The sequence below is a fragment of the Cryptotermes secundus genome, unplaced genomic scaffold, assembly GCF_002891405.2.
Source record: "Cryptotermes secundus unplaced genomic scaffold, Csec_1.0 scaffold47, whole genome shotgun sequence".
In the NCBI taxonomy this organism is placed as follows: Eukaryota; Metazoa; Arthropoda; class Insecta; order Blattodea; family Kalotermitidae; genus Cryptotermes; species Cryptotermes secundus.
In genome coordinates this window covers 2,419,141-2,439,768 of record NW_019721002.1, presented here as the reverse complement: position 1 = coordinate 2,439,768, position 20,628 = coordinate 2,419,141, and the positions used below count along the sequence as shown (strand labels likewise).

The 20,628-nt window shown below is 35.8% G+C and overlaps 2 protein-coding genes across 8 annotated transcripts in view; both read left to right on the top strand.

Annotated features, from left to right (window-relative positions):
* The window catches only part of LOC111874329 (proline-rich protein 36), a 53,832-nt gene extending 47,721 nt beyond the window's left edge, over positions 1 to 6,111 (top strand). For all 7 annotated transcript variants that reach the window (XM_033755445.1, XM_023869787.2, XM_023869750.2 and 4 more), the window contains 3 exons: positions 1,230 to 1,422; positions 2,900 to 3,037; positions 4,008 to 6,111. In XM_033755445.1, coding sequence (XP_033611336.1) covers positions 1,230 to 1,422; positions 2,900 to 3,037; positions 4,008 to 4,305 — 629 coding nt within the window. In that variant the 3' untranslated portion in view covers positions 4,306 to 6,111. The remainder of the gene's footprint in view (positions 1 to 1,229; positions 1,423 to 2,899; positions 3,038 to 4,007) is intronic.
* An 11,878-nt stretch (positions 6,112 to 17,989) lies between these two features.
* Positions 17,990 to 20,628, top strand: part of LOC117283058 (histone-lysine N-methyltransferase 2C) — a 20,782-nt gene continuing 18,143 nt past the window's right edge. Inside the window, exons 1-2 of the mRNA XM_033755331.1 lie at positions 17,990 to 18,228; positions 18,588 to 18,809. Of these exons, the coding sequence (XP_033611222.1) occupies positions 18,611 to 18,809 (199 nt within the window). The 5' untranslated portion in view covers positions 17,990 to 18,228; positions 18,588 to 18,610. The remainder of the gene's footprint in view (positions 18,229 to 18,587; positions 18,810 to 20,628) is intronic.

Genomic DNA, 20,628 nt, shown 5'->3' with positions numbered 1-20,628 from the left:
ATCTCACTAATCGCCAAAGGGTTGAAACAGGAACGCACACAACAGAGCACCACAGACAAACCACTTAACTCAGACTGACGCCAGCTCACTAACAGTCGCGGGAGACCCCCAGCTAACACCACCTAGCAGCACAACTCGTAACTACAAAGCATGCTCGTGCAACAGGTCGGTTCCGGTTATTTTTGGGTCCCCCTTCGTAGCTCCACCGTTTTGGACCTCGGCACTAGATGGAGGTGAGCGGTGAGCTTCACACTCCTTCCACTTTACCGTGGGGGATAAAATGCCTGGTACCCATCTGATAGGAGGCTGTGTGGGCCCCAGAGCCGGTCTGTGTGTCATGAAGAAGGGAAAAAGTCTATTGACCCTGCTGGGAATCAAACCATGATTCCTCAGTCGCACGCCCAGTAGCCTACTCGCTATACTGACTGAGCTATCAAGGCACAAGAAATGGTATTTTGATAGTCACTTTTGGTGTATAAGATATACTTGCAGTGTCTTAATGACATTTCATGATATTTAATAACATTTTAAAGTATCAAAGTTACATTTTCAGTGAAGAAAAAAATATTTTTAGTGTCTTTTATATCATTGTTGCATTGTTGACGGTGTACTTGAATAATAAGAATGATACATGGTGTCTCCTATGTGAGAAGTTGAGTCAGGATAGTGGGTGTTCACTGAGATTCGAAATGCCTGCATCCAAATCAGAAAGTCAGAGAAACTGGCAGAGAAGTTCACTCAGGATAGTGGGTGTTTGCTGAGATTCGAAATGCCTGCTTCCCAATCAGAAAGTCAGAGAAACTGGCAGAGAAGTCCACTCAGGATAGTGGGTGTTCACTGAGATTCGAAATGCCTGCATCCAAATCAGAAAGTCAGAGAAACTGGCAGAGAAGTCCACTCAGGATAGTGGGTGTTCACTGAGATTCGAAATGCCTGTGTCCCAATCAGAAAGTCAGAAAAACTGGCAGAGAAGTTCAGTCAGGATAATGGGTGTTTGCTGAGATTCGAAATACCTGCATCCCAATCAGAAAGTCAGAGAAACTGGCAGAGAAGTTCAGTCAGTCATGGCTACACCCCAGTCAGAGTGGTTGAGATGAGGAGCTGTGGATGAGAAAGCATGGAACTGTACACCCATCCGCCCATACATCTTCATGACACGGTGCTTAACTGAGCCCAGTGTGAACTTTTGCCCTGTTACAGATGCAGCTTCAATCAATGTTTCTTTTCAGGTTTGAGTGGGACACCTGTGTCACAGTGGGCGCTCTGCTGGAGACGAGGAGGTAACGCTAAACCGGGTACATTTGGGGGCCCACCACAGTGCCCCCACAGCACTTTGTCCAGCACAAGGAGTTCTGTGAGCAGCACGCCTGCTTCCCCTTGCCCCACACCCCTGCCATTCCTTGTCACATCAGGGTCTGTCAGGTGAGCACGTCTTCATGATGGAAGTGAAGTGAACAGTTGGTGTTGAGCATGTTGATGGTAGGGCTCAGTGAGTTTCCCACCTGTAATAAACTGCACTTATCAAGAACAGCCTTGTATATGAACTAGCATAAGGGCCATTTAAACAAATTCTCTCCAAAGCGCCTAAGATCACTCTCCCGAAAAGTTTAGGGGGCAGTCTATATTGAACTTGATACAGTAGCAGAACACATTAGGCAGTGCTGCTGTGTAAAAGAGCTTCCATATGACAAAGGTGGACAGTGCGATAGTGACTCATTCTTGCCTTCCACTGCTACCACGTTCTGTTTGTATTTGTTAGCATATGCTGACAGAATAGGGACAGTCAGCCTTTTATATAGTATATAAGGAAGCCTGATGCTTGGTATTCTGTCATAACATGTGTTAACAAATTGGAGCACCAGCAGGAAGCAGCAGTGGAACGTATGCTTGTGTTGGTGCTGCAGTTTGAAGTATATCACTAGATAGTAGTACCATGTAATGCATATTGTTATTCTGCCATGCTCATTATCTCAGTATAAATGTAGCTGACCCTCCACAGTGATTACATTTCATAGAGTGTATACTCAGTGTTCTTCAAGGGCTAAAATCTTCGGATCACAGTGAAGTATGTAAGTACAGTGTGACAAAATATGATATTGGTCACAGCAGTAGTTTCCTGTTGAAATTTCACTGGGCTTTATGTTATCTTAACAGTACATTCTCCATGAGTAAATGCACATAAATCTCACTACAGCCCTTAGTTTGTCCACTCATGATGCAAAAGAGAGGTTATCACTTCTCTCCTAGGACAACAGCACAGTTTTATATTTCAGTCTGTCTGATATTGATGAGCACACAATGATATGTCATAATATTATATTCCAGCATCCTGTTTCTTTGATGTATCACTTGTTCACTCATTTCCATCTCTAATGCAACCCAAAATCGTTCACAGTCTCTCGTTTATTTTAAAATGTCATTAAAATCACATTCAATTGCAACACATTTTGGCCTTGCAAACCCACCTTTAGGCAATTGTTCTGCACTGCACTAGTTCATATGTCAGTGCATCCCATGCTATTGCTACAGCCAACTAACAAGAACTACACATGAAAGGGGCACAACATGGGCGCTATAAAATGAAAATAATGTCGACCAAAGTTAGATTGTTCATTCTCAAACAAACACATTTTTGTATGAACTGGTGCAGTGCAGAGCAATTGCCTGAAGGTGGCCTTGCAAAGCCGAAACATGTTGCAATTGAATGTGATTTTAATGGCATTTTAAAATAATGGTGAGACTGTGAATGATTTTGGGTTGCATTAGAGATGGAAATGTGTGAACGAGGTATGTCATAATGCCATACTGGACCCTGTCTTCAAAACATGGCAGTAAATGTGAGGTTGACAGAAGGATGTACTTCCTATTTTGAATGTTTTGATGGTTTTATGTGCTGCAGCAGTGGCATGGTGCCTTCTGTTGGCACCAACCTGTCACCTGACCAGACGTTCGGGTCAATCCGATCCCTCTCAGTCAGCCGGGAAGTGGCAAGCTTCCCTCTGTCAAGGACACCCACACCACCCCCAACAATGGACAGGTAAAGTGAAGTTGATTTCTCTTCAAAACACTTCAGCATATCTGTACCTTATGTCATTAGGTATGTGAAAGGGCTTTTTATTTTCCCCATCACATTCACAATGGCTGTGGTGCCCACCCAGGCATGTGTATAGCAGGAATGGGAGGTTGGGGGAGCGGCTGTTACTTGGAGTGAAAACTTGCTGATTATGAAGCTGATCTCCTAGCTCCTTCTAGAGGTTAAACTAACAATTCAGTAGTTTTACATCACACCACTTGTATGTTTCCATCGAGCAATATTGTCTCCGGGTTAATTTTAGGAGGAAATAATATGAAACAGCTACAACAGACTTAATTTAACAAATACCACTGGTAACTTCACTTACATTTCCGACAAAAGAAGATAAAGAGTGTCATCTTGTGGTATATAAGGATCTCAGAAGATATAACTCTTCATAACCACCATTGTGACAACTGCAGAGGCTACAAAAGAAACTCTAAATCAATTAGAAGGTGCTGCAAAAAAAAATTATGTTAGCTATGTGGGCATTGTTGATACTGGAAAACAGTGCAGATTGTGTTGTTGTTAATGCACATTTTCAAGACTCAGGACAGTTTGGATGAGAGAAAATCTTCCCTCCATAAACTTCTGTCCACTAAAAATGGAAATATATTTTTTCCATTTAAAAACTTAAAAATATTGACGCATGTGGTGGTGACTATTAACGAGTTTTGGATTGGATGATTGGATTTTACTTTCATAGATCTAAACATTCAGACAAGATATTGTACAAAGAATGTAATTTTTTTTCTAGTTATACTAATACACATCTCTTTGATCTGTGTATCTGCTTGTTAATCAACTCAGCAGCAGGAATGTATGTAACATACATAAGTGATTTGCTACTACCCTTTTGGTTTCTGCTGAGCCAGAATAATTTAATGTTAGTAACTGATCTCGCATAACAGTATTATATTTTTATTTACTTTAGCAAAATGACAAGCCCAACATTGGGCACAATGGATGAATCTTCTTCAGTAACCTCAGCCACCGCCAGAAATGACCTTCCACCAGTAGTCGTGCCATTAACACCACCCGAGTTCCCATCACCTCGACCAGAAATTACAGTGGTTGCACCAGTCATTATACCCCAGTCACCACCAGCACCACCAACTATGCGGTCTCCACGAACTGAGGTCCAAGATACAATTAGAGCTACAGCACTCGTCATCACAAGAGGACCAAGAAAATCTGTGTCAATTGTCCTTCCTGATGAAGAGAATGGATGATCGATTACATAGAAGATAATGGAACTTGTATCAAATTATGTGCATTCTTGACAGAGAATATTTAAAAAGAGTAGAAATGAAGGCAATGAATTACATATGGCATAGGTTTTGCTAAGTTTATTAATTGCAATTCAAATGAATTAAACATATGACAAGATGAAAGTAGTGGAACTTTTGTTTTTGTAATCACAGTTGTTAGCAAAACATATAAATGCTCATCCCAGCAGTACAATCTGTGATCCTAGGATATTTAGAAACACAGAAGATGAGTCACAGCTCCAAAGAGGGATGTAGGCTTAATAGTCTTTGAAATTAATTCTGTTATGCTATGAATTTATTGTTTGATTTTAGTCCTGAACACTGTTCTTTCCAAACAAGCAGGTTCAGTATGATGATCAAGTGGTTGTACAATCTTTGTCATTTCTGGATCTTGTGGGTGATAACAAAGTACAACTTGATTCTGATAGATGAGGGAAGACTTGTAGCCACGTAAGCAAGTTCCTAGTAATATAATTTCGTTTGTTTCTTTACCAGCTGAGAATTCCAAGTGATATTAAAGTGATAAAGGAAAGCTCAAAAGACAATACTTATTGAATTCCCAATATTTAAATGATTTCTCAGCAGAGTTTAAAGAACAGTCATTGGTCAGCTTTCAGTCAGTAACCAGATATGGTCTTTTCACTGTGATGGGAGGACAATGTAAAGTGCAACACTTTATAATATTAATGTGTGTTATATTTAAGTGATGTTGAATTTTGTAATGATGCATGTTAGGTAGTACATAATTCCAAAAGGTGATGATAAAGATATGCTGATGTGATGATGATTATTATTACAAAATGTGTAATATGAGCTTGGACTACAATATTTTCAGACATCGACAGTACAACGATCTATGCTAAATGAGCAGAAAGGAGCAGTAAATGCAGACATGATCACATTGCTATTATAATGGCCTTAAATTAAATTATCTAGAATTTTGGAAGTAAATAAACAATTGAATAAAATCCATGGTTTTTCCTTAGTGGTCAAAATTGTACATGGTCAGTTTCCCATTATTTACACATGCCTACCACATAGGTCTAAATTAAACATTGGTAAGCAAACTGTGGATGAACCCATGCTTTGAGATGTAAGGAAAGTTAGGAGATCATAATTAGGAAGAAGGAAAACCATTTTACAAATGTATATCCTCTTCTCATATCATAACTGTATCTCATACTTCAAATATTTAAAAGTCATAAATATCCATGATTACTGAATCTACATTATATTTAATTTTTATTTAAATTCATTGAGTTATGTACATATGCATGAATCAATATGAAGGATATGCAAGAAAAAACATTTACTATAAATTTAGATTTTAAAATATATATCCATTTTAATACAATGAAATTGAGAGCTCTAGAGACCAGGATGGTTGTCTTCCTTACCTCTAGGCTGGTCCTTAGACCATATTTGAAACACTGTTTTAAAATTTGCTCATCATATTCTTTAAGCACATCTTTTATCACTTTTGCTTGTGCATCTTAACTAAGCAGATTTATTTATGGGAAGTGAATTCAGGTGTACACATAGGTCTATTAATGGTCAAAATTTTGTTGCAAGTATAAAGCTTAAATTGAAGGTAAATTATTAAAGCACATCTGACTATATCAGCAGGTGCTGTAAATGTAAATATATGCTAATCCTGCTGGATTTTGCTTAATTTGAATTTAAGTTATGTTCCAAGTCCCGATGAGGTCATTGGATTTTTTTCAATTGACGTAATCCTTCTAGCCGCACTATGGCCCTGGGGTTGACTCAGCCTCTAACAGAAATAAGTACCAGGAATTAATTAAATAATTTTCCTGGGGAGTAAAGCATGACTGGCACGTAAGGCTGACAACCTTACCGCCATCTTTGAGCCGATTATCTAGATAATGAGGGACTCTCAGCGTCTCACAACCCCATGGCCCTTCATGTCCTGGTACAGGGATAACTTCACTTTACTTTTTACTTTTAATGATAATAAGTATTATTCATGGTTGAAGGTTTTTAATCTTTGAGTATATGGAAATTTCCCATGGATTTTATGGTCCCACAAATTACAGAGGTAAGAAATATTGTATATATTCTCTTTATTTCAGTTTTGAAGCATTTTTTAATGTTCTTCTCACCAAGAAAGCAAGACAGTTATTAGTTAAATATTTATTTTTTTCAGAGTACTAAAATTATAGAAATAGCTCCTGTCTCCTGATACAGATGAAAGCACAAATGCCAACTGAGGTGCAGTTTACAGAGTGCAACTGGGGAAAATCAGCATGATTAAATTTACTGTTGTTAAAATTGCATTTATGACAAAGAGGTAGCATTATCCAAAAGTGCTACAGTCTCGCCATACTGGGATTCCATTTCATTCACAGGATGCCAATTTATATGTATTACTTTTGTTCGTTTATAACATCAATTACAGAATTGATGATGATTGTATTTGCTTGAAATGTGCCAATTTATCCTGTGCTGTTCAGTTAATTTCCCTTCATTAAATATCTGAAGGCCTGGGATTTGAGGATACTTACAGCATCCACAGCAGACTGCTACAGCAGCATGTCTTAGATATCATGATATTACAACAAATATTCATGTCACATACACATTGAACTGAAGGAACAGCAATATTGCCTGGTGGGTCTAAATGACTTTCATGTCAGATATTAGTCTACAGCCTTATTGGTTAGGAAGGAAATGTGTCCCATCCTGATGCTAATACAACCCTACCCATGCAGACATCCTTGATATAAAAATACCACTGAATTATTTCCAGAAAATAAGAAATTTGAGTATTGGACTGATATTATCTTTACAGTTGATCAGACTGTGTACTCCAAGCTCAAAGTCCTAATTGCTGCTTAACAGCCTACAAGTAGTTTTGTTTCTAGTGCAATGAGTGTGACATGCTTCTGTCTACACCAATAAATATATATTGTCTAAGTAAGATACAGGGTTCAAGTAGAAAAGACTTGATTGTATGTTTTTGTGATGACAGCATATTTGTTAATGGAAGAGATTAGCATGGTTGTTGCGTTAATGAAATATTTATTTCATGCCAAATAATCATACCTGAAGTATGTAGGTTTACACTCTTAAGATAAAATGTTTACACTCATAAGATAAAATGTTACACATGCCATCTCTTTGCTTTGAGCTGTAGGGCAAGACAGGGAATGCGTGAAGTATTTTGTGCTGTAATCCCTCTGCATGTGAGCATGAGGCATCTCTGAGTTCAATCTCCCAATGAAAGAAAATCATATATACTGACATTACTATAAATTAAGATGCTCTGTATAATTAATATCATTAATACTGATGTTATTGATTTTCTGAAAAATGATAGCAAGTTCACAAGCGATGTACAATATATTTAACAAAACACCACAAAATATTCAGACGAAGAATTCCACAAATCTTGATTCATATATGTACCAGCTGATTTTGATTATTCACAGTCACAAGTTTGTATGGAGTAATGCTTATACATAATAATATGTATATCTCCAGTTGTCAGCAGTGATTTTCCTGCTATTGTGTAATTTTTATAATAAAATAAAGTGTGTTATGAAACTGTTTGAATTTTAATGTAAGGTTTCATATGTAATTAGCTGTCATAACAGTGTTCTCATATTTTGGAGTGCTTCATATGTTCTGGACCTGTATATTTCCTAGAATATCATTTATACTAGATAACATGCAATCATGTTCATTATTTCTAATGTTCTGGACAAAGAAGGAAAAATTGTGCTAAATAAAGTTCCATACTTCAGTACAATCTTTGTAACGCTGCAACTATGTTACTTCTTTTTCTTAAGGATTGGGCAAAAATATGAAATTTCTTACCCACATTTTCAGCTTTTATATATGTGTTGAATTAATTATGATTCATATTTCTTATGTCAAGATCATGTTATAAAGTTGTTAAAGAAATTTCCATTGAGAGTATAATAGTACTTGCATAACATGGATGTTGTAGTAGTAAGATGTTATTTCCCATATTGAACAATTCTGTATCTTATGGAATATGTACATAATCTTTGCAGAATTTCTGTGTACAAGTAGGAAACAAATTTGTTTGTTTAAATTTAGAATAAGAACCCCTTTGAGACATTTTAGAAGTGTTACTTTATCAATAATCTCACAACAATTATTTTATGCAATTAAAATAAACTACATGCACTTAAAAATGTTCGATTTTGAACCACATTTTATCTCTAAAAAGCTCTAACAAAGTTTAGTAATCTTTAATTAAATTAATCATGACTTAGTGTGAAAGATTATGATTGGAACCATGCAGTGCAAGTTTATGAAAATACATTCCTTTTGATATTGCCTTCACCTTACTATATTTTAAAATACAGTTTTACGCTATGTCTTTTTGAGATTTACAGCTGAAAGTCTCTGCACTTGGGACATTGTCCTTTCCAGTATATGCTCAAAATTTTGAGATTGAATTTAAGTTTGTATCCATTTTACTGTGAAAAAGGAGTGTTGCTAGTAAGAGTTAATTTTGCATATTATTTGTAATACCATTTCACTGCTCAGATGTTGTAGTTTCATTAGTTTTCATATCTGTCATATGCTGGTGTACTGTTTTACCTTCTAACATTGAAATGCTTCATAGAAAGGAATACTGGCCATTAATGGTAGAGAATTTGCTGTACACCTGCCAGAAAGTATAAGGAAATAAAGTGCAGAATGAAATGAAACATTACTATGGAGAACGAATGAATAATACAACAGAATGAATTGATATGGTTTATTTTGTAAAATGTACCCCACATCCGTCCTTTGGTGTGTTAGTGGTGATACAGTATTAGAGATTTTAGCATTATGTTGTCATATGAAACCTTGCAACAGAAATGTGAAAATGGAGCTCTGCTGACTTGTAGCCATTAGGAAATAGCACTGCTTATTTTCTCCAACTGTTAACCTATGATAAATTTTCCATTTACAATATCAAGTGGGCCCTTTGCTTCTATTGATCACTTATAACTACTCATGGTTCATTTTCTGAGCTAAATTACTTCATTTCTGTACAATACCTTACATTTCTATTTAAATTGTAAAGGAGTTTCTGCAGAGTACTTTTTCATTTTAAAATATAGAACACATCTAAGTATAATATGAATAACCAACACTTATAAGTTGAACTATTTTATTATGTAATTTAATATATATGAGACAAACTCTGTCTTAAGTGCAACAATTTAATTGTAGTTCTTTCTTCTTCCTTTCCTCCACACTACATGTTTCGGCCCTAAATGGCCATCATCAGGTGTGTATTCTTACGTAGCTGCTACACTGCCCGTAGTTTAAAATTTAAAATCACCAGTCTTTCTAATTGTATGTATGTATAAAATCTTTGTTAATCTACACGCGTCAATTTGATTTATAAAATTGGCACTTTTTTAACTTCTATTCAAATTAAAATGTCTATAAATTTTCTGTTCTTTTTCTTTTTCCAAATTTTTAAAAATTAAAATTTTCTCGGGGTACATGCCCTATGTCTATAGTGCTGCAGCGGCCACTTCTTGTTTTATCGCTGTTCAGGTATTGTTCTGTGTAGGCTCTCTGTGTGTGTGTCGCTGATTATCTTTAATCTTTAAAAATTAGAAAGACTGGTGATTTTAAATTTTAAACTATGGGCAGTGTAGCAGCTACGTAAGAATACACACCTGATGATGGCCATTTAGGGCCGAAACATGTAGTGTGGAGGAAAGGAAGAAGAAAGAACTACAATTAAATTGTTGCATTTAAGACAGAGTTTGTCTCATATATATTGTGTGAGTGTAACAGGATGCTTAAATATAATAATGTAATTTAATCTTTACCAAGGAACTTTAAACCCTAACAGATTTTGTCTGTGCTTGTAAATGTCTGAGTGCATAAATTGTATTATACTAAAGTCATATCATCTACTGCTGAGAGCAGCAATTGCTTGCTTTTGAGGAGAGGCACAAGGCCGTTCATTACACAAGACAGAAGTGTTGGTGCGTCCTGCATACACATATTACCAAGAATCCAACTGATAAAAATTATTTTGGTTCCTTTTGTCATTTACATGTTGACTGCTACCGTGACTTCTTATATTTTTGTCACAGGCTAAATGATGAAACATAGGAATGCATAATTTTTGCATTATTTTATTTTATCACTGATGCTGACAAGTGTTGTGCTACCTACAAACCAGTGCAGATCGACTCCCTAATGACTGCATGCAATCAGCACAGAGCATATATTGCTGAGCCAAATGGTGCAAAGTCAAGGGTCTGCAGCAGATATCAATGGCCACCACTGGAGTTAACATACTTGTAATATATAAATTAATACAGGAATTTACAGCAGCATCTATATAATAACGATCTCGCATTAGCAACTTTTGCACAGGTGTCAATCTTACAAAAGCACTTCAGGGAATTTGGTTACCTGTGTATAATACTGTGACATTCTTTCTTGGTTTAGTACTTTTTGGTGACATGTTTCCAATGCATCAGGTGTAGTCTGATGGGAGTGGCAGCATTGCCCTTAATTATGAGCTTTCCTGCATCCACCGGGTACAGTTTGTGTGATTTGACCACTGGATTAAATAAGAATTTGATAAATAATAGTATACTTGAGGTAAATTAGAGTATAAGCAAGGAGGGGCAGATAACTGCTTAACATTACCAACTGAATGCAGATGGGAACCATTGTTGTCCTCCGGTTATCTCATCAGTGGTGAGTCATATTCTGGAGGTTTGTCTGTAACTGATGAGAGCTGCTGGGACAGAAGAGCCTTACTTTACCTTTCTTTGCTTGGATCTTACTTAAAGAAACCAGATGTTTTTACTTCCACACCTGTATGTCTTAATGACATGGCACAGACTTACCTTGTACCTAGAAGTAGCATTAATGGAGTCATACTTCTTAAGCCTAAAAATAAACTGCTGCTGTATTTTAATTAAGCTTCAATCCATGAAGATATAGGGTATCAGTATGTTCCATGCCTTCTTAACTTGTCACTAAATTGAGTTGAATGGTCAGGTTCATGCTCTGACAGCTTGACTCCGAGTGAAAGAAAGGCTTGTACACAGACCTATGATCAGGCAAAAGAAATGTCATACCATGTATGTCAGTAGCCACAGTCATGTCTGGTACATCTCAGGTTAGACTAAGTGGCAATTTGTTTAATGTTGATACCATATACGTTGTTCTGTGCTGAACTCAATCATGCTGTGAGAAATATTTGTATAGAATGTAAGGTTTTCTTGTATGAGAACCTAGTATCATTTTGATGATTTCAATTTATTAAGCATGTGATTCAAAGAAACAAGTACTATTATAGAGAATCTTTCAATTGAATAGATATACTTTTTAGATTAGGAATGTGCTGAGGCAGAAGACTTACGTCTATGCAAACAGCAGCGTGTGCAAACCAACCACATTTCATCTTTCACAAGTGTGAGAAAGTATCATAGCACCATTTGTTTCAGTTTAACTGTGTCATGCATTAATGAATATCTTTTTTGCACAGCATCATGTTCATGTTCATGTGATATAGCATATTCAAAAGGAAAAAAAAAAAAATAACATGACAGTAATATAACAATAATTTCTCTAACATTTTTATAGTGCAAGACAGGCACACTTGTTAAGAATTACCTATTAGGTTTGAAATTACATAGAAATGTTATTATTGTCATATCCTGAAGTAAAACAGGATACAAATGTATGGATCAAAAGGCTTGTTTCCTTCAGTCTCTTCAGACAGATGTTATATAATGGAGTGCACCCTTCCCTTGCTCTTCCAATGAATGCTGCAGACAAGAGGGTACCATTCCTGCTTCATATATGGATAATCCTTAGTTTATATCTGGATTCAGAGAATCAGTATCATGATTTAGGTTTTACATATTTTTGTTCAGTTCCTCAAGGCAGGTGCTAAGATAGTAACTCAAATTAAGCCACTGCTGATTCTGTCTGGTGATTCTCTAGTCATTCTATCAGTTGATGCTCTACAGTCTGAGATATTGACAGCGTCATTAAATAAACCATAAGCAGATAAATAAATAAATCAATCACATTTTACTTGCACAAACATCCCTCCTTTTGATGCCTCATGAACTATGTAGTGAAGAAAGTTTGGATACAGAAGTAAGAACCAGAGTCAAACAGGCGTGAAACAACATGGCTGGAAGCCCTTGTAATTATATTGTCTTATCAACAAGCCTACTGTATGTATGATAAATGTAAGACCTTAACTGTTCATTTAGGCTCAGTGTGCATATGCCTTCCCTGTATGGAATAATATTTTAGGTTGATAAACATCCAAATCCTCTTGCATATAATTTACAACAGATAATAATATAATCTGCACCACCTCCTTTCTTTTAAATATTGTTATAACTTTGAAAAGCATTAAGACATTTGAGAGTGCATGATGTTGAATATGAATTTTGTAACAGTGTTTTCAGATTACTGCATTTTAAATATTATCTTATTTCTTGCACACTGAGGATTAGCACATCAAAAACAAAATGCAGATTGTTAGACAGGTACAGCAGTGACAATAGATACACAAGAATAATACCTTTCTGTTTCACAGTTAAAAATTTAAACAAAAAATGCATTATGCACAATATCTGGGAATCTAATTTTACATCGTTATCACTGGTCTTTCAGTTAATATTCTTGTAACTCTGATTCTACATTCCTGAAAGCTTATACTGCTGCCATATATGTTGACTCTTCCAGTATATTGAAGAGGCACAAAGATTTAGACCCACATTGCAATTACTGGATGATTCTCGGGAACCATTCAAAATTTTAAGATTGATCAGAACATTACAAAAAAAAAGGGTTGCATTTTTTAATATTGTGTATGTAATTAAGCCAAGTTGTGTTTCACAGAAACTTAATTTATGTCAGACTTTTCAAAGTAGAAGTTGGTTTTATATACTACAATAATATTTTTTCATAGTGTGCATATTATTTCATCTGCCATCAACATGTGTTTATGTATAATCTGTAAGATAGCATGGTTTATAATTTTCAAAACATGTAAACATGTAAAGTCACTGTACTTTGTCAGTTACATGGTATTGCTACGTACCACTATGTGTTGGTTGTGAAAACAATATTTCTGTGTGGCTGGTGGGCATCTCATCTTATGACACATGATACAACATGTGGGGATGGCTTTAGTAATGGTGTTCTTTACTTCATTCATATTTCTATGTAAGTTTAAGTGGAATCAATTACAGTTAGGTGTGGTGAACACGGAGATTAGGCATTGCTCCACTTGAGCCAATCCATTGAAATGGAAACTGTGCATAGAGAAATTAATTTCCTTGGAAATTGTTGCCACTGGAATTGTCATATCATGACCCAGAAGTCTTGCAGGATTTAGTATGTCTGGCTATAAGAGATTTTATACACTGAAAACAACGAAGCTGCTCATCCTGTATAATACTTCTTGTGGTCTTAAAATGATGGTAGTTATAAGGATTCATACAATATTAGCAGTGCGTTTGTTATTTCCATTACAAGTTGACATATGTAACCAAAGCCATGCAGCATCTAAAACTTTGCTTTAGTGTAATTTGAATTTCTTTTTCTGAATATTGTATCATGAAGGATGGTTTGGGTGACTCAAGGTGTGTCAGTAAACAGCTGTACTACTGAAGAATGCACTATTATACTGTAAATTTCTTATTTTGAAAACAGATTTGTAGGATGGTTGTGAGAGATGAACTAGGCCCGAATGCAAAAATTGCTGACTTACTGGAGTATGAGATAACCTTATCATTATGGTATAACTTCAGAAGCTTATTGAATACTTTGTTGTATTGATCACTTAGTAAGGATTGGATGGTGTCTTTTTGACATCTTATCAATAATACTGTTTGATGGAAGAGGCAGATGATTATAACTATGGTATCAGGAGAACAGTGTACAGCCACAGTGAAGAGATGATCTAGTTTATGAAACCATCTGTTGACGACCCCAAGTATATGGTCCGCTAATCCAGCCTTTGCAGATCAGATTTCAGCCCCACTTAATCCTGCCACTGAGTCCTTAGATCTCATGGTCTTAAGAATTTCTTTCTTTAATTTCTCATCAGATCTTGACACGGGTTCTGTGTTCCTGACAATAAAAATGTTAAACAAGTATTAACTGTAGATTAATCAGGGTTATAATTATATTTTCTAAATTGCTCACAAATAACATTGCCATCTTTCATAATTATTTGAAGAACTGATTCAACTGTCAACAGTTATGTATAGGTACAATCTGTAATCAGGCTAATGGAATATGTATTATTTAATAAAAATGCAGTTCAGTAGCTAATTGTGATACAACCATCTGTCATTTTGGTGGTATTCTTTAATGTAATTTATATTTACACTGTCATTGTAAGTCACAGTTTTAAAATGATTACATCTGAAAAATGCCAACAATTAAAAAATCTTACTTAATTATCATGTCATCTATGGCCTTGCATTTCTCATATTTGTATAGCATAAAACATACATACATGTGTAATATTATTAATGTAAGGTTTCAGTCCAAACATTAAAATTCAAACAGCTTTACTTGTGACATGCATGCAGGAAGTTTCCAGAAATATATCAGACAGTCTGAACATATTGGAGGAAGTTAAGTTTCTCCCAAGTTTGGAATATGTTCATGTTTCACACTACAATGAAGACGGTAGTGTTTGATGTGTATACCACATAAAGACATTCTTTCACACATCTGGTGAACAGATGGTATATGTCAAGCACGTCCAATGCGTCGGTCACAGGACGAGTTTTGGTCAATCTCATAGGTCTATAAGGAAATTATACGTGAAAAGCATGTAAATTCACTTGTAATATAATATGATTATATTCAGATTTTGATGGGAAAATACATATTGGTCATTCCTAGTTTTCTGTTCTTAACGAACAAGGTAAGTCTGTACTTTCAATGTATGTTGCTTTTACAGCAAACATAATGTGTTGTGTTATTTTTACCAACATTTTTGCTTAAAGTGAGGTACGACGAGGAGGGTGTGGTAGATCACTGGCAGTTTTGACACTAAAAAGTCGATCACAACCTGTTTGAAGTTGGACATGCCTGGTATATGTTGTACATCTTGAATGTAGAAAGTTATGCAAGTTTACATCATACAAGGCCCAAGTTCCAGAAATGCTCTGCCACTCAAGCACTACATATTAGTATATCAGTTCATGACATAAGGAAGACAATATATGTGGGGAAACACAGGATAACAACACTGAAATAAATTATAGCAGTACATTCCACTCCTGTACATTTAAAACATGCTCTAGCATATTTGTAGCCCTGGTACTAATGATTCTTTTTGCATAGCTAAACCTGGTGCCGTGTATTATTTTCTTACCATTTTCAGTAAATGGTGCAGTTTTAAGGCAAGATATGAAATAAAAAGCAACAAAAATGAGTTTTCGTTGTCCAATGAATGAAGTTGAATGATATAACAAAATGAGATGACTATTTCTTGATGTGTAATAACCTTAATGTTGCTTATATGGCAATTGATGGTTGTTTGACTTCAGTCGAATAATGCAGCAATAGGGTTAATACTTGGAGGGTCCCTTGACATGAAATAATGAATTACGGAGCTACATTTCACACTGACATAATAGTTAACTAGGGGCAAGCCTGACACTGCCATTCTACATTTTAAGCTGGAAAAAGATAGAAAGAGATGAACCAAATAGTAATACAAAAATTAAAAATATTTTGTTCTTCTGTCTAGAATACAAAATACATAATGACTTTCTCAGTAAAATTAGTCATGCCTTCAACATAAGTTTATGATTAATTTTTCTGGCTGTCCTTGGAAAGAGTCGTGGTGGCCTCTGTGTGCAGCTGCCAAATTGTTTTACATTCTCCAAAAATGATGCATATTCTTTGATAGTCTATATGTCATTTGAGGTCCCTGTATTTTTCTTACACCACAAATTCATGCCTCTGTCATGTTGTTCTTAATGGCTGCAAAAATGAGGATGTCATAACATTTGTAACAAATTGAATAAATCTTGGTTAACTTTGAGGTTTTCATAGCTGTGACTATGGTTACTGCCATTTGTGGTGTGACGGTGTGCAGTTTGGTACATGTTTATCCTTAAGATGGAGACAGAACATTCCTCTCAAACACTGATAAACATATACCAGACTACATGGCATCACATCCCAGACAACAGTAGTCAGTAGTCTCCAACAGTCAACTGGTTCAAAAGTTTAAAGGGTGTGGTGGGGTGGAGGGTGAATCCAGATAGCATAGTGGCTCATAAGCCTACTTCCATTCATTAAAGGATGAAAGTGTGCTAAGAAAAGGATTCAAACCAATGTCTTCATTCTGTAAATATGTATTTCAACAATTAACATTTTATTAAAATTCTGCTTAATGTGATTCTAAAACAGAATAGCAATGTAACATATTAGTTGTCCTAGTCATAAATTGCCTTAAGCTGACTTATTTATATTTGATTGATTGATTGATATTTGATCCTTGGTTTAAACTGAAGTGAACAAAATCTGAGTCATACATGAAGATTATATATTGGATATTGTTTTATGGCATGACTCAAAATCTGAGATACTTTCAATTTAGAATTGCTTTAATCACCAAAACTGAGAACTGAACTTGAAAATTCTTCATTAAGCTCTGCATGAAAGACATGATAACTTATCAAACCGAAATTAATGTATTAGATAGGGCTGAGCATAATTTCCATTATCACATGTTCATGACAATTAAAATAGTGTTACTGGAAATTTTCTGGAACATGTTGCATATTTTATTTCTTATACAGCATCCTATATACCCAGTTTCATACGCAACTGTACAAAATGTGCTCCTAGTGCCTAGGTCTGAACTTGAAGATATTCTTCTGAGATATGATGCAGTGTATTCTGGTTGGTACCAATATATTGGAGAAATCTGTACCCTTCAGTCTTCAGGTTAGATTCCCTAAGGTGGCAGCAAGTTCCTCTGAAACGTCGTTTAATATTTTCCGGAGTACACTGCATCACATCCCAGAAGATAGCAATCTTCACAGTTATAGGGGTCATAGGCGTAAGTTCTTTGAACCTCTGAACAGATTCTTTGCAGTAGAATCTTGTGTGTCAATTATCCATAAAGGAATTTTGTTCAAAGTTATGTTATTATGATTCAATATTTTGTCAATGTCACTAACTTAAAATCATTATAATTTGTAACCGCGTCAATATAAACTGCATGCTGAAGCATAAATTTTACGTCAATACTGCATAAAACGGCACCTAGCTCATTTCATTCCTTGTATTCCAATTCGACAACGCACCTAGAAACTATATCTTTGGGCAAATTGAAACAAAATTTCTGTCAGTCTTGAGTACTGCTAACAAGACATGAATTCATCATTAAAACAGGTACTGCTTTTCCAGGAAAATGTGAGCACAATTAGCGAAATGTAATATCTGCTATAAGGTTCAATATGTGGCGATCTACTTTCTTCTTGTGCATATTGTCTGCAAAACGAAATACACCTTTTATATCTTTGAATATACAATTTTGGAGTACGCAAGTGTATGTACGCTGCCATCTCTGAGGCAGCTTTATAAAGTACGTCTATCACCATAAACCGATGTATTCCATGATGATTTGTATAAGGTTGTGAATTGTATTTCAACGTTATAAACTAGGTGAACTGCTACCATCTATCGGGACACTTCATAGCATGAGCCAGTAGGCGTGGGTCTTCTACACGCACATTTTGTAGTCAATGGAAGGACTTGAACTGTACATTTTGTATGTTGTAAAAATATACCGGTATATTTTCAATTTATTTTATTTTGTGATGCCACCGAATAATTAAATGAACTTGTTAGTAGGTGAGTTTACCAATTTAACGAATTGCTACATGATTTTGAGAAATTTCATTTAAGGGTAAGATACAAATGACGCGGCACAACGGTACATGGAAGCTTGCTGTGTATTGAGTAATTTGGTGCCAAACTGAGAAGGATGCAAGTTTGTATTTTCAGCAGAAAACGGTTCTAGAAGAAGTCGCTGCATAAGAATGGTTTCTTTAGTAACTTTTATTGTTGCTGAACGACATATTTTCTCATGCATTAATTCAGGTTAGTTTAGGATTACTCTTAATGAAGCAGGCGTGCATTGATTTAAATAGAATTGTTAGTTCGATGTGAAGAAGGGCAGCATATTGAATTTCATTGTAATTTTGTTTAAGTTTGTAGGTGAACATCTAGCAAAATGGAAGATGGGCAGGATACAGGTACATGCTTGAAAGAAGGCTCTCCCGGTGAACTGGAGATAGATGAAGAAATGGAAATGGATGAAGGTTCAGGAGGGGAAGAAGAAGAAGAGGAGGTTGGTGATCCAGGGTCATCACCAAGTCCAGAGCAGCAATCAACCTTGGTTCATGGATCCTCTGAACAGGCTGGAACTACAGGTCTCACTTGGATTTCATTTACAGTGGTTGTGATAACAGAAACTAAGAATGATTCATCTCTTCAGAAGATAATTGTTTTTGTCTTATGTTTTGAATGTAAAGTAGAAATGCCTACACCGCACTTAGGACAATGCAGTTATATGTGCTTATATGTGCATGTGCACATGTATGGATCATTTCCACAGTGAGTTTAGAATCAAGAGCCTGCTAGCATGAAACTCAGTATGATGTTCTTGCCAGTTCAAATTACTCTTATGTAGAATTTTTATGCTCATCGGTCAAGCCGTATCACTACAGTGAAAGTATGGGTGACTCTTGAGTTGAGAAATATATAATAGCTCTTGATTAATGGCATAGTCATAGCTACCATACACCTTAGCATCATAGTAATTTGAATTGTAGAATGCTTCTCTGTGTATCCATCAAATATCAGCTTTTAATGCATCAGAAATAGAGACTGCATGTTTCAGCTCATGGAAAATGCCATCACCATACCTTATGTATGAAAAAATGTGCATCATACATACTAGCTTATTTAATTGTAATTGCATTAAGGAAGGCCCATCTACATATAATACATAAAAGTGTTCATGAGTATAAAATACAGTAAAGTTTGTCTTAACTTATTGAATTATATTTATGTTGCATTTGAAGTTCTTGCAGCACTGGCTACGCAGAGTTGTCTAAGATGTAACGCCATTTAGTTTGGTAGAAGTTTGCTGAAGGTATGGAGGATGATCATACTGCCTCCATCTTCAGGGTTGAAGAGTTAGTCAAGCAGAAAATTAGCAAGAGGAGGAGCGTATAGGTGCAGTTCATAATTATTTGCAACACATACCAGAAACCTGGAAACCAGTCATTCATGTGGGAAAATTGAAGATGTAATGGATATTTTAAGTGTAAACAAAGGAGGAAGATTTTTTAATATACATGGGAAATTTCTTATTTATGGAAATTGAAAATGGAATACGCTAAAAAATGATACCTGTGGAGTATGTACGCCACCATATTTGGCATCATTGGCCAGCAGCATCATAGCATAATATAGTAATACAGTACAGTGGTTTGCTACACACCAACCACATGACAGAGAAATTCACAACCACCACGTGTCTGGGTCTGCATATTCTAACTCGTTGAAATGTTAGTTGACTTTCCACAGACCACGTGGTGTATATCCCAGGAGGTGGAAATTCCTAGTAGCTCAGCTGATAGAAGGAATGTTGCAAAATTTTTTCATAATCTAAAGGCTTCCATATTACATAAGAGAATTATTTCAGTGCAGACTGTGCATGCAACAGTCATAGATGATGAGCAAGAATTCAGGCAACATCAGCACAAGATGTAAAGATTTGCATAGCAAATACTATTGTATAAATAGAAGGGTAATTCAGTAATTTAACCTTTAACGTACGGACTTTTAAATTGCCTGCAGCTCCCTACGGCCGGAATTTAAATGGCCCTAAGTCTTTAACATTGCAGACTTTCAGAAAAAAATGCATATTTTCCGTTCTATGCAACATCGGAATATGAACTAAAAAGAACCTGAAAGACAATAAAATTTTCTACATATATACAAAAGGGCAAGTTTTACAAATGAAAATCAACTGTGAGTATTTTGTCATGAAGTGCAAAATATAATCATTATTATATACGTTATGAAATTCCAAAGGACTTACCTATTGTTTTTCTTCAACCTTGAATCGTGGTGGCGATGTAAATATGACGACACTATATACAATAATATTTGGTTCGGACTGTACACGGGTTGGACTGCATCGCTTCAGTTTCACTCTGACGCGCGTGTCCCACTCTCGAA